This window comes from Crassostrea angulata, chromosome 6 (assembly GCF_025612915.1).
Source record: "Crassostrea angulata isolate pt1a10 chromosome 6, ASM2561291v2, whole genome shotgun sequence".
In the NCBI taxonomy this organism is placed as follows: domain Eukaryota; kingdom Metazoa; phylum Mollusca; class Bivalvia; order Ostreida; family Ostreidae; genus Magallana; species Magallana angulata.
The window spans coordinates 55231405-55246739 of NC_069116.1; the positions used below are offsets into that span (position 1 = coordinate 55231405).

The 15335-nt window shown below is 34.6% G+C and overlaps 2 protein-coding genes across 5 annotated transcripts in view; one reads left to right on the forward strand and one right to left on the reverse strand.

The window, feature by feature from the left end:
• Window positions 1-1959: 1959 nt before the first annotated feature.
• Window positions 1960-7376, reverse strand: LOC128189480 (uncharacterized). Of its 3 annotated transcripts, none has more exons than XM_052861109.1 (3): window positions 7235-7376; window positions 5645-7091; window positions 1960-5380 (listed from the first exon to the last, which is right to left on the reverse strand). In XM_052861109.1, the coding sequence occupies exon 2, from the start codon at window positions 7081-7083 to the stop codon at window positions 6097-6099; it is 987 nt and encodes a 328-aa protein (XP_052717069.1). In that variant the 5' UTR covers window positions 7084-7091; window positions 7235-7376; the 3' UTR covers window positions 1960-5380; window positions 5645-6096. The 3 variants fall into 3 exon arrangements, with proteins under 3 accessions (XP_052717069.1, XP_052717068.1, XP_052717067.1); XM_052861108.1 differs by having other exon boundaries at window positions 7211-7336; XM_052861107.1 differs by having other exon boundaries at window positions 5645-7284.
• A 1179-nt stretch (window positions 7377-8555) lies between these two features.
• Window positions 8556-15335, forward strand: part of LOC128189674 (deoxynucleoside triphosphate triphosphohydrolase SAMHD1-like) — a 33480-nt gene continuing 26700 nt past the window's right edge. For both annotated transcript variants that reach the window (XM_052861374.1, XM_052861375.1), the window contains exons 1-3: window positions 8556-8694; window positions 11094-11328; window positions 12460-12526. In XM_052861374.1, coding sequence (XP_052717334.1) covers window positions 11106-11328; window positions 12460-12526 — 290 coding nt within the window. In that variant the 5' untranslated portion in view covers window positions 8556-8694; window positions 11094-11105. The remainder of the gene's footprint in view (window positions 8695-11093; window positions 11329-12459; window positions 12527-15335) is intronic.

Genomic DNA, 15335 nt, shown 5'->3' on the forward strand with positions numbered 1-15335 from the left:
TAACAAAATCAATACCTTCTAAATATAAGAAACAAATTACAAGAATTAGATTGTCATCTCATAGACTTGCAATTGAAAGTGGACGACACACTAATGTACCAAAAGGAAGACGCTTATGTAAATTTTGTTCAGATATTGAAGATGAATTCCATTTTGTTTTGAAATGTCAGCAGTATAGAGAAATCCGAGTAAAATATATTAAGAAATATTATTGGAAAAAACCTTCTGTATACAAATTTATACAATTATTAAGTGTTCAAAATTTTAAAGAACTGTGTAATTTGGGGAAGTATCTCCATCTAGCTTTCAATATTTATGATAATTAAGAAAAATTTCTCTGGTTTCTTCGCCTGTTAGTAAAATTTTATTTTATATACATTATCAATGAACTTCACATGTTCATGTACCATACCATTATTCCAATATTGCTATATTTATATGTAATAACCTATGCCATAAGATGTATGTCTTGTGCAAATAAAGAATATAATGTACATCATCATGTTAAGTGTCATGCGATGCGCGGATCCAGAAAATATTTCCGGGTGGGGTGGGGGTTCCAACGGTCATTTGAAGACCGAGTAGTTTTATAATGTAATTTATTCGAATTTTGACGTCTCCGAACCCCCCCCCCCCCTTTCTAGATCCGCCATATGATGCAGTCACAAAACAAATGATAGATCTAGATATCTAATGTTTTAATAATTACCAGTTTACTTAGGAAATAAACAGCAAGTTAAAAAGTTCACCGGGATATGAACTTTGTTAGTCACGTGATCAAATCCCGTGAAGCCCAAAGGATTTCTCATCAGATTTTGATCACGTAAATCTTCCGAGATGCCCTTAATTTGGGTTTCACAGATAGGATTTGATCACGTGACCAACCTCTCATTGACAGTGAACTTTTTAATTATGATTTTTCTCAAGATAATTTGATGTATTATCTTCAAACAGATAAAAGCGTTCTTTTACTGGACGATAACTGTAGGTGCTACGTTCCATATCTGGAAAACATTAGAATACCATTCTTGTAGTGGTTAATAGAGATACATGAATAATTATCCAAAATTCATTTCCTTTTTTAAAATTTGAAAAACCAAATGGGTTAAACTGCAACGAAATAGGTTTTTCTAGTAAAATACTAAGTATATCAAATCTGGATGTTGGAATTTCTTGTTCGTGTTTTAAATACATGTATAATTATCCACTTTATTTAGAAATTGCGCAGTTGATGATTGTGTCATATAATTAACAAATATAATAACATAAAAAAATTAAAATAGATTTAAAACTGTATTTTTTTTTTATAATAGAATGCAATGGACATTTGCTTCGTCTTATTCGCCCATTTTCTCTTTCCCGTGTATACAATCATTGACACCCGGTACTACTCGTGGCGGTCGTCGGTAGCATAGGCGTCGGAACCGGGGGGGGGGGGGATAGGGGGGCTTAGCCCCCCACTTTTTTGCAAAGTTAAACCTAACCATTAGGCACATAGTTTCATAGACATTTCAGTCCCCCACCCACCCATGGATTAGGATTTTCATGATTTTGGGAATTAGGGTTTTTTTTAATTAATATTTGTCAATATTTCTGAAGAAAATAGAATGCAATCGACATTTGCTTCGTCTTATTCACCCATTTTCTCTTCCCCGTGTATACAATCATTGACACCCGGTACTACTCGTGGCGGTCGTCGGTAGCATAGGCGTCGGAACCGGGGGGGGGGGGGGGGGGACTAGGGGGGCTTAGCCCCCCACTTTTTTGCAAGGTTAGACCTAACCATTATAGGCACATAGTTTCATAGAGATTTCAGCCCCCACCCACCCACGGATTAGGATTTTCATGATTCTGGGAATTAGGTTTTTTTATATTTATATTTGTTAATATTTCTGAGGATTAGTTTACCCCCCCCCCCCCAACTTTCAATTTGCTTCCGACGCCACTGCGTAGAGGACCTGACATATGAAACGAATCAGTGTTTCGGGCACATTTAGGAAACGTTCCAGGGTCTGCCACTCATCAGAGGTCCAACCCAGCTACAATTTTTAAAAAATGAGTCCGAACAGGTCGGTACAAAAACTGAGCATGGTGTTTGATGCATTATCAGTTAATATTTATCAAGCATGCGCGGATCCGGAACCTTTTTTCCAATCTAGTGGTAAGGGGTGGAAAGGATGTTTACGTTTTCCGCTAGGGGGGTGGTCCGAGGTTCGATATATTTTTTCTAATTTAAAATTTTTTAATTTACCAGAAGGGGTTAGGGTGTCCGGACCCCCTTTTGAGGATTTATATTTAGCTGTAATGATCCTCGACATCCCACTGCTTTTTCTCTTTATGACAGTACATTACAACATGGCGACTTTAATTTACCCATTATGAATCAGTTATCGCCAAATATTAGTGTTTATCTCTCTAGCGCAATGGGTGAAGCTTCGATCTACTGACCCGCAGGTCCAGAGTTCGAATACTGAAGGGACTTTTGTTTTAATTAATAGAGGTAAAATTTCAAAAGTTGATATTATTCCCAAAATTGAAACCTTTTTATTTCATTTTTAAGCCAAACACATGCTTGGAATCCATATCTTTAAGTAATTTAGAAGTTTGGGCTTGTATACAGGCCCCGGGGTCATAAAAGTTAGACAAGCTCACTTTCGATTTTCACTATATAAATGTTCCTTTTGTAAAAAGCGAGTTCGTGTTAATTTTATGGTCCCGGGGTTAGAACTTTTCCCAAAGGTGTGGATGACCCTTAAGTTTTTTTCGGATTCAGGCCAATGAATAAGACAATACTTTTGTCCGTGAATTAGTATTTTCTAAAGTGTTATGTTGTAGAATATATGCTCGGCTTGCGTTTTATTTAAGGAATAAGGAATCATTCATGACGATGTGATAATTTCGGTCGGGGCGTGATCAAATCCAATAAAAGCAAAAAGGTCTACGATAGATTTGACCACGCTCCGACCGAAATTGTCACCTCATATTCAAAAGAATGATTCCTTCTTACTCATACGAGGGTTGTTCGGAAATTATCGAGACATTTACTCTTACTCCCATGGGAAAAAAGATAAATCTTTGAAATTTCACCTGAAAATAATCTAGTTTGTCTTTTATTAATGTACACATTTTGAAGTTGATAACATCATTTGTTCATTCCTGGTAAGCTAACAATCTTGCCTACTTCTAATGACCCGGCGCAACCACAAACTCATCGCAACGTCATTTTAACGTTTTTACTTGGTCCCATGTTAAAAACACTTTACAAATGAATTATTCATTTTTCATCTTATTTTAAAATGACAAGTTATATATATTTTCCTTTCTTGATTTTTTGTGAAATCTCCACAAGATCTCTGAAATTCGTTTTCGCTCCCGCGAGTGAAAAATGAATCGATGTGTCAATGAAGAAATCCTATATATTCTCCCTTTCAACATTCTTTCAAAGGTATATGTATTTTATTTAAAAAAAATCATCAAAAAGTGATAGAAGCAATATCTTGGGACAGACCATAGACGTATTTTGTTCATACGACAAGTTGTCATGGCCAAAGCAATATCTTGGGACAGACCATAGACGTGTTTTGTTCATACGACAAGTTGTCATGGCCAACTTAAGGTCAGACGACACGTTCCTTGAGAATCTTTTTTGTATCTCCTCGTAATAAAGAGTTCCAATAAAAAATGTTAATTTTATAAAATTATTCTAAAAATGATTAAAATTCAATTTGATGTGGTAACGTGTCTAGAACCATGGCCGCTCACTGCCAGAAACTTATAGGTTCTAGATGTCGTGTGTTCAAAGCCCCGCCCCGGCCGAGATAGAGGTCCAATAAAGTGAATTTTACTGTGCTGTATACGTATTTATTTTTATATCAGCAATTCAAGTGTATTTTCAAGATGATTATATAGAAAATTGCAAACTCTAGTATTTTGCAGAAATGCCTGGCAAGGTACACTAATTTTTTGCAAGAAATCTCGTCAAAATAGTAGTAAACCATCAACACATTCCTGATATAGTTATATATAATTGAGGAACGTGTCGCATGACCTTAATTCAGTTTTGATTTGAGTGAAGAATGGCACTAAAGCAACAATCTAAAATTTTAAATTAGACTTGTAGATTCGCTCCTCTGCGTAGTGGATTTACGAGTCTAATTTTTTAAAAAATAGATTGCCAAATTGACAAAATCATTTATTTATATCATTGATTTAAGTGAATACATCTAGCACTTCTAAAGTTACAGATGCTTCCTTTAATGTGTATACATACAGCCATGCGTGCCTACTGCCTCCTTGGTTTCATAAGTTTAATTTCTTTTTTCTACTTATTATATTTAGAGCAATCTAGCAATATGTATAGCTCAAATTTAAATTAGATTCTCTCCATAATCAGTTTTCCCGCATCATTCCAATGACTTAATCTTGTGCACAACCACCGACTGAAAACTAATGACTACCTAAAACAAACAGCATCACATTTATTGTATTTAAACTCAAGCAATTTTAAGAAATTTTGTGAACCAAGCTTGTCAGTACTTACTCTAGATTAACCTTTCCTGCGTCAATAGTCCAGACTACAACTTTTATAAAAATCTCCATATAAATTGTCCAAATTGACTTACAATTATTGATTAATTTGATACTTTCTTAGTACTAGTTCTATTTTCAAACTTTCCCATTACATTACACTTCATTAACTGTAACATTGTAAACACATTGTTACCATTAAGATGATAACAATAACCTTTCAACTTTCCATTATCTTAAAATCTAATTTAAGTTCTCATTCGGGTGGTATCAATGGATGGTGACAGTAACTGAACATTTGGGCTTTGGTGAACAAGAGTTGCAAAGGCTTTCAGCTCCCAATATTCTAAACTCATAATTTAAAGGGTATATAGTTTTTCTGCAGTGGGTGTGCACAAGATCCATCCAAAAGAGGAGCAATCATCCCTCCAAGTTAAACAGTAGCACTAGTTCTGTTTAAAAGCATTGAATCGCATTTTTCTTCTCTGGTACGACTGCAAACTGAAAAGACATCTGTTAGTTCATGGCAAAAATAAAACATTTTCATGTATCATTATTTTTATTAACAACATGAATGGTATAATCTATACAAATACATGTGCATAACGTATTTAAATAGTTAAAAGACCATACAACAGATTCTGAGATCTTTTTTGCTGTTGAAGTAATGTTTTTTTTCTGATTAGCACTTAGCAATATTTTCCCACCAAATTTATCAATGCAACCTTCCTGATTGGGGTCCCATACCATACCTGTAACCCAATCAACTACTACCTGTTTAACAATAATGAACTCAGGCCTTAAACCGATGTAGAATTTCTTGGGGATTGCAACTCTTTCAGGTCGATTCTCTCTGAATATGGTAAAAAAGTGTGATCAGTCTCTTGAAATATGTTAGCATATATACATCTATATACAAAACATTATGAATTATTTTTGTACATATCATGCTAGAAAATTACAAAACTGACATTTATTCATACATTCATTGATGTATAACAAAAATATTGACAGTCAAGATGTAAAATCATTTAATCATGCTGTTGGTGAATTACAAAGCTTGGGAACCCTGGAGTCGCTAGGATCCAGGGAACCCTCTGCAATTTTTTCACCTTACCAAAAAAAGGTAAGTCTGCCAATGGAGCTCTTGATCAAAGCTTGGATGGGGTGTGCAAATCCAAACTCTCCTGTAAAGAAACTTGTAAATCATTAATAACTGTTTCTTGATTACATACACATATACATTGCATCAATATTGTATGTCAGTTAATCAGATTCAAGTTTTTTCTTCTTTTTTTGTGGTCGATTTTTTGTTTTTTATAAACATGATTTCTCTAACTGGCTCAAATCGTCACAAGCATAACAAAGTATGAAAAAAAACCCATAGTTTTCATAATAAATGATTTACAATGAATCAAAACTTTAATATGCTGTTAAGATATGAGCCAACTTTCTGTCGATACTTTATACCACCAGTTATGGGACCTAGTCCCCTAGTAGCCAACCAGGGATAGGTTTGTGCACTCTATGGCAAGTTGGGTATTCACTTGATTCAATAATCACATGTTTTCACTGAACTACGCCATTCACAGAAGCAGCACTCGAACACTTGGCACAGAATTCCAACGATACTTTATCCTGGTGAACATGGAGACAAACTCCAGCTAAATCCGCAGACTTCTTAGTTAAGGGATAGTCATGGTCACTTTCAATTGACTTCCTTTTCCTAGAAAAGGTTGAGGACAACTGCACATTTTTGACCTGTGGAATGTTTTTTAGTAGGCTTGATAAGGCACTTTGGTTTGCTAAAACACTTCTCAAATACTCCAATTCTTCTTCCATGGTTTCATAAGATTTTTGCAGCTTTTCATTATTCACCTTTAAGGTTTTGTTTTCCTTTTTCAACTGTTCTACATTGTCTTCCAGACTCTTAATGTAGACCTTTTTCTTCTCGCGATTCATTTTAGCTTGTATGGCATTTTTTCGATTTCTTTCTTCCATCGCCTCGTAGATTTGTTCTTGCGTTTCTTCCATCGAGCTGGTATCTTTAGTTTTGATAACCTTAATAACTTTGATTGGGGGCAATTTTGATGATACTGATACGGTGCTGTTTTCTTTGCCTAGTTCATGTTTCACTTTTGCTTTAAATTCTGATGCATTTTGTGATTTAGATGATCTTCGCGTTTTCCTGCGCGAGATTTTGGCATGAGAAATAGCTCCAACTGTCAACGCATTGTCTTGTTCATTTGTTTGGTCACATTCAACAAAGTCGTGTAAGGGTGGCGTATTTAGGGCTCGAGCTGCAATTGAAACAATGTCAACAGAATCGTTAGAGTCATCACGAGACAAGTACCCCGTGATTTCCTGATCCAAGCTGTCTGGGAAAAGCTGCATCTGTTCGTCACTTAGAGAAATGGCGTCCTCTGTACTGGACACCGAGTGACTTGGGCTGGTCATGATTTCACCGTACCCGCTATCCGTGGAATGACTCGGGGAGAGTTCAGTTTCGTCTTTGACTCCCAAATCCACGTCGTCAACAATGATATCACTTTCCATGAGATTATCTAACAAGCAATCAAATTTGTTAATCGACTCCTCAAAATTATATTCCATTATGTGAAATTAAAAGTTACAATCTTGTTCTATAACCTGTTAACAAATTGTTTCTAATTTACCAGTTTACCTATAACAGATTTGGTACACTTACAATCCGCCGTCTGTTTCACTGTTTGTCAGATATTGCACAACGCTCACTATTTGTATGAACGAAAACGTTCTTAGTACGTCTCTAAGTGCATGCGTGTCTTGATTGGCCAAACAAATCACATGTCAGTTATCTTATTGGGTGATATTCTGAAAAAAGACGTGTTCGGCCATTCGGATCAAGCTCGCCCTTTTCCATATTCTTATTGCTAAAAACCCCCAAGTGCTTCATGTGATACCAACTAAATATCCGAAAAATCAAAAGACTTGAATGACCTGATTTTTTTTTTACAAGGATACCAAATACCCTTAAAACAACCAGATAAAGATTGTGTTCTTGTCATTTTTATAGACCCCAAAATAATGAAATTGTTTGTTGATGTAAACCAATTATCTGAAAATTTGAATTTGAGGTCTTTAACAAGCAATTTATATATTGTTGATTCTCAATATTTTTTCCAAAGAAATGTGTCATTCTCATTAAACATGTTTTATTACATGTATCTTTACATTATCTGTCACCTATCTATTCTAATTTAATTTCTTCCCATTTTTAGCATTTTAGAAATTTTTGTGTTTGCTTGTTTTTTTTTTGGAGGGGGGGGGGGGGGGGTCGAGCAGGTCAGTGCCATATATTAGGTTTTTATCAGTACTTCGCGTTGTGTTTATTTTTGTTTTGAGACTGAATTTGATCTCTACATTAAGAATTAAACTTTACTAAATTATAAAGGTATGAAAACGACTTTACTCTCAATGTAGATAAACCAGATATAATAAACCAAAACTCAAAGTAAATGAAAACCAAGATTTGCAACCCTGTATGAATTTATTATAACAAAATAAGAACACAAGTTTACAAGTACTCAAAATCCCCCAACCCTAAAACCTAACTTTAACAGGGATCTCAAATAGACAGACGAGACGGGGACTCAGGAGAAACGTAGCTAACGAAACCAGCTGTCTCCCTCTCTCTCTCTGTTTGGAGAGAAGTAGCTAGCAAAACCAACTGTCTCCCTCATCAAATAAGGACTTACATGGGTTTATATTCGGAAAAGAGAACAGAGACAACTGTCATTAAAAGTTATCACTGGTTATTGGCTATCGTATAAAGTGGGCGTTACCAAAGTAATAGTATAATATCACATCGGGATTGAAATACTAATAATAAGAAATATAAACGAAATCCCGATCTACGGTTCTACCACATACGAAAAATAGAATTTTAAAAATATATTAACAACACCACAGTTTAAAAGTTGATATTTTTTAATGTAAATTAACTTTTATAAAGGCCTTTTTATTAAATATTGAAATACAGAGAGACTACATCCTCTAGGTATGAAATATCCTGGGTTCGGGTTCTACCGAAACCTTCACCACTAGCTGACGTGTTATTTCCCGCTCTTCCACTGGGCCCCAGGCTGGACAGATACCTGTCAAATTAAAAAGTTTTACAAACTACGGGTAATATTTCCTCTCATTGATTAAAATAAATGAGTTGTGTTGTCGCACAATATGTGTAAATAACCGCATGCACAGGTTTTTTTTTCAAATTAAGGAAGTTTTTCTTCATGAAACATGATCTTTATCACAGGCACCTGAATTTTTATCAATCAGTCGTTTAATAAGTCATATATCGAAAAATTCTACCCCTACAATATATAAATACATTATCAATCAGTCGTTTAATAAGTCATATATCGAAAAATTCTACCCCTACTATATATAAATACATATAAATACATTTATGTATTTATATATTGTAGGGGTAGAATTTTTCGATATATGACTTATTAAACGACTGATTGATAAAAATTCAGGTGCCTGTGTCTTTATCAGTAAGCCGTCAGCGTATCATTGTATGGCAAGGAAATAATAGAGCAAATACATACGGTCCCCATCTACATATTCATAACCTGGTGTGTGTATATAGATAGACTTTTTACCTTGCATTAAAAGGCTTATTGAAAGAAATACTGAGACGATGAACGCATGTAATCGGCGCAGGAAATCAAAACATTTTGATTTTAAGGGCTTCCCTTTCTTTTTGGAAAATAATAAGGCCTAATTGAATATATATATACCCCTAAACATGTTTAATCAAAGCGTTTATTCAGCTACATAACATGGACAAATATTTTAAAACTTTACAAAATACATTTTCATTGTATTTTGGTGGGGGGAGGGTATTTTAAGAGTTTGGCTGTTAAATTCAGCTACTGTGTTTAGAAGCAGTTACATTAGATTAATGGTCTGCAGTAACACAAAGAAAGTTTACCCTGCATGATTGATAAGATAATTGTTTGTCGGTCATTTACATCATTTGAGCTGATCATAGTATAAATAATGAATTTTATCTTTGCTCTAACGTGGAATACCCGGCCCGCCAATTTGCATTGTGAAATGACCAGTTAGTCAAGATTTTTTTCACTAAAAGTGTTGAAATATTGCAATGTTTTGAGTACATCTTAGACTTAGATTTGATTTGATTAAACAGCAAATTATCGGTAACTTTTTAACCCAAAATACTTAAATAGCTAGATTATATATAGCTACAGATATGGATGCATACTGCTTTGTCCTCTCTGTGCTGGTTAGCACATAAGGCCATAAGCTACAGATACGTAGTAGATAAAATAAGAGATTGTGCCTGACCTGTAAAAAGTTGTATCTCAGTTCCTGTGGGTTGTACATGAACACAGTAGCATGGACGCATTTATGTTGATCACCTTGACTCAAAGTTTGCGCAAACACTTCCTTCATTCAGAATGTAAGCAAAGAAAAGACCTTTAGTGAAAGTTCCCTGTGTGTCGGCTATGTCATACCTGTTAACCTTTCAAAGCTGCTATGTGGGAGAAACTCCCCCTTACCAACTTGGCTAAGGGGGAGATTTTGCGTAAACGACGTTTTTTTTACGTGAAATGCAAATATATTTTAAATATACTGTTAGATATTTTATTTCACCATTGTAATTAATGCATTTGCAATCATTTTAAATTTTTTTATTTCTATGACTACCATTGTGCAATTACAACTTTTGTTGTGTTCAGAAAACTATTAATTTGTTTGCATGGTACAATACAAGAAGTCAATAGTGCCACTTTTTATATTATAAAGTCTTCTTATTGTTGAGTATTGAACCATCACTGCATGCTGACATCTAGGGTAAACATAGAAAATTTATTTTGCATATTTTGAATATGCAGTGAAACCCAGATGAGAAAATACCAGTAAATAGTACCGGTACTATGAATTACAGGGATGCTATAGACATTACAACAGATATCATTTTTAAAGATACTGGAGAAATACATGTTGTTTTGTGAATTAAAAATCTATCCTATATATAACGCAAAAAATAATTTTAATGAATATTATTTACTGGTATTTTCTTATCTGGGTTAACAGGTATGGCTATGTTATATTATCGATTTTAATTTTTAACTATACGTGCGGCAGATCAAACAGGGGTCAAAATTCAAACTTGCATGTATTCATGATTTCTCCTTAGTAAAACTGCTAGAATTAGACCTTGGACCCCCCCCCCCCCTCTACCCCTGTCTAAACACAATCATTCCTTCTTTTATCTATTTAATGTCAGATTTGTTATAAGATTTGTGATGAATTCTCTATTTTAAAAAATATAACCAGTTTGTTCTTTAATAACTTATGTTTGGAATAATTGAGTATTGTTGTATTTTTCATGTTGTTTGACTATCCCCATTTACCTGTCAAAAACTGTGTGAAATTCTTTTGATCCCTTTTTATTTACTGTACAAGTTCACTATAGTTATATATTCCTGGATAAAGAAAAAGGTTTTTATAGTTTGACAATTAAAATACACATATACATGTATTTGTAGATGTGAAAAAACATGCCGCCCAAGAAAAGGAAATCCACCCGGAAGGGTGTTGATGAGGACAGCGCTGTTCCTTTCAAGAAGTATGTGGTGAAGCCCAGTGGGGAGGGGGAATCTCAGGATGATCTGCCCCTGTCCCAGGATTCCGTCGTCTCCATGGACAGGGATCTACTCAGTATTGACTGCCTTAAACTTCTCGCAGAAAAGGGGTTCGCAGATGTGGCCAAAGTTTTGCAAGGTTAGAAAGATTTTTTACCAAATTTTTCATTTAATATGATTGATTATTTGTTTGTGTGTAATTCCTTTGATATTCACATTCTAGAAATCAAAAATTGTTATATTAACATTACATTACAGATGAATACGCCATTGTTAGTTTGCTTTCTTTTTTACATTTGACTAAACATAGACAAGGGAGTTTCCCAACAGCTTTGAAAGCTAGAGCAAGGTGGTGTTTGTACTTTTTGGGTAGCTATAATAATCTAGCAAATATTAGTTTAAAAGAAATTAACCCAGCAATAATTGTACATGTAGATAATCTGATGATATGGTATTCCAAAGTCATTAAGATTAGAAATGATGACAACCTTGTCTCTGATAAAAAAAAACCCTGCAAAGATGGATTCAGATAATTTTTCTTGGGGAAGTGGTTGTTCAAATGTAAGAACCATCTGTCAATGATAAAGTAATTCCTAAAAGGGGGAAAATTGGAGTTTTTTCACAAGGGGGGGGGGGATGTTACCCTCCTCCTGGTTCTGTAACTCGCACATTTAAACAATAAAATGCTTTCTTTGGTGATTTATTCGGGATATGAAGGTAGCGACATTGCAGAAAAAATATGTAAATTTTTTCTGCAATGATCGCTACCTTCATTACCCGAATGAATCATCAAAGAAAGCATTTTATTGTTTATATTAACATCTTTTTTTTAGGCAATTGATAAATTGATCATGAAAAGTAAGTAAAATTCACTAAATTACTGTTAATGTACGTAAGTACATTAACTAAAAGAAACAGCCAAATTGTCACCTGTGAAACTTTGAGTCTGACGTCGTCATGATTATTTAGTGCAGTCCGTGATTTTTCCTAGGTAGTTGTAGGTCTCGACAGATCGATAAACTGGGCGTGTCAAGTTTGGTCCTGTCAGTTTCAGCCGCTGTAGATTTTGACCAATCAGTAAACAGGGCGTGTAGATTTCAATCTGGCTGTTTCTATAGAACTATGATTTAACTATAAGTTTCCGTAAGAAATAGAGGGTATAATACTTGGCAGATGTAAATATAATGATGTGAGTTGTGTGTTTCTTGTTTTTGGGAGAGGTGTACATGTAATTTTGTGGGTTTTTATTTTCTTCACCTTTAATTTGTAGAAGAGGGTGTGACTAATGAACTGATAGACAGAGTCACAGAAAGTCAATTGAAGGACCTAGAAATTAAGTAAGTAAGATACCACTTCCCAAATTCCAGTGGATGGATTTAGAAAAAAAGTTTGCTAGATTTTCATGTATTGAATAAACTTAATTAAGGTCTTCCGTTTCCAACGGAAGACCTTTCTATTATTGTGCGGGAAAGATTATTTTTCTTTTTTTTTTTTTTCTTCCTAGACGCGAACTTTGAGGCTTCATATCTTGCTTATTATTGAACGGTTTTTGCTCAAATTTTCAGGGCTAATGTACTTTACAAAACACTATCTTAAGCAATTCATAAAATTTAGAATTCCCTTTCCGTTAAAGAGTTATTCCCCTTTTAAAAATTTTTAGGGCCTTTTGTTTCCAGACAAAGGCTCCGAGACTATGATAGCAGGGAATGGGAATATAACGAATTTGAATAACAGAGACATTGTAGTTGTGCACATCTGTTTTTGTTTTTCGATTACGTTTTTTATTTAGGAAAACGTAGGGGGTCAAAAAACAGGATTCAAAAAAGTGCGAAAATTTAGACATATTTTCCTTTATATCTTTTAAACGAAAAATATTTTGTTAAGACATGTAGAATAAAAGTTGTGCAAAATATAGAGGGCTTTCATTTGACACCAATAAAAAAGGGCTGGCCCCTTAAATTAAGGGCCAATGGCCCCTAAAAAAGTTTGCTTAATAACTCAAAAACGGTTTGGATTTTGATATGGCTGTCGCTGGAAAAGTTGTTTGTTGGGATCTCATAAAGGTCGCTACAATGTTATTTTGTATGTGATTTGTGTAGTATGAGTGTAAAAAGCTTTACATGTTAACATGTACCTGTTTTCATTTGACAAGTTAACGAAAGTCTTTGCGCGTACAACTGGCATAAAGTCACCGCAGAAAGTATGCTGGTTTATACAAACGGCATTAATTCATAAGAATTGTTTTTTTTAGAATATACGTGCTTTTTTTTTAGGAGTTTAAGTCATTGTTGTTAAGTTCTTATAATGCTCAACCCTTAAAAACGGGATTTGGAAAACAAATCATTGTTTTTCTTTTCTAGTAAACCACAAAATATGGAATTAAAAAAAATCTATGCATTACATTTTAGTTATTAACTCCATACATTTAAAATCTACCTTGAATCAGAGCTGGTGTGTACCATTACGTAAGCTCTCCCTCGCCCGCGGCCGAGAAAATCGGTCACCATGGTCGCGGCTGGACTACCTAGCGGTCAGGGGTTATCTAATACACGAGAGTTGCGTCTCTCATATATGATTTTATTTATCCGCAAACCCAAGAATTGTTTTCGTTTTGATTACACATGTTTTTTTTATGGATTAAACGATTGGGTGTCAATTAAGAAATCGTTCAGTTAATTAATAAAAGCAATGTACATGTCATTCTCAATCTAAAGCAATAATAGATATAGATAAATTGTGGGTTTTAAGTTTAAAATAAATAACTTCTATTTGATAGAGTAAGGTCATTATACTGCAATTTTCAAGGCTTACTGGGTTCTGAGCTGTGTGGGTCTGTGCGTTGTACATTTACGTAATCTATCGTTCGCCCACGGCCGAGGATCTCAGCCACGGCTGCACTACATAGCGGTTATTTATACACAAGATTCGCACACCGAGACGCACACTTCCATGCATATGAACGTGTTTGAGTTAATATAGTCGTAAATACAAGAACTGTTTTAATTTTATGTTATAAAAGTTTGTCCATTTTGTATTTATTTAATTAAATTTGAGTGTAAATGAATATTAATGAACGATATTAACCCAAATCGGAAACATCGTCAGACATAAATTAATGGTTGGTTTGTTTATATAAAATATTTTATAAACTGTACAAATAATGTTTTAAATCAACAACAACAACCCCCCTAAATATTAAACATTTAAATGATGATCATCCATAGCCCATGGCTGAGGAGATCCGGCACGATTGGACAAGTGATCCGCGGTCGGTTCGTGATCTTGTACCTTATCACGCGTTCATGTTTCATATTTTGGCATTTTGCACGGACACAACTATATTTTATTATGTTTTCAACTATTATTTTGGTTTAAGATGAAAAGATAAATTTATTTTACTTGTACAGTTGATTAAGCATTGGTGTATACGATAGCGTACAAGGTAGTTTAAAAATCAAATCAAATTATAATCAAAGTTCCATGTTACATGTTTGCGGTAGGTGCTAGCACGATAAAAGAATGTCCTGAGTTGAGGCATTCGATGATTATTTAAAAGAATATTCACATGAGTTTTAAACAACTTTAGATTAGATTCTGTCGGTCACATATTAATCACTTCTGTAGTTTTTCTACATGTTCGTTTCATTATGGAAGCGAACTCATTGCTGCCCCCCCCCCCTCCTCCCGCCCCGCTGACAGGAGCTCGCGCTGTATTTTTTTTTTAGGGGGGGGGGCGAAACGATATTAAGATCTGTCGAAAATCATTTTTGGTGGCTTCTTCTTATGTGTAACATTTTGTTTCACTTTCCCAACCGTTTGTTTATTCGGTCAGTCTGTGTTAATTCAATCGCCACGTGCGACCGAGAATCTTGTGTCGCTTCAGCGCACACAGCTCAGAACATATATAGCCCCGGGTCATCAATTGTTATGTAATTGAGTAACAGTTGGAATGGTGCTTTTACTACATAAAATATAAATAAAAAAATCATCCAGAAAAAATGTTACCGTAACTCAAAAGTCAATACCAAAAATAAAAATCCGTATGATTACAAACTGAAATCGGTTTTTCAGTATTCGGCGGGATTTTATTTTTTCTTCTAACATTAGTATTTTTATTGGTTTCAGAGAATACGATGTAAAAATACA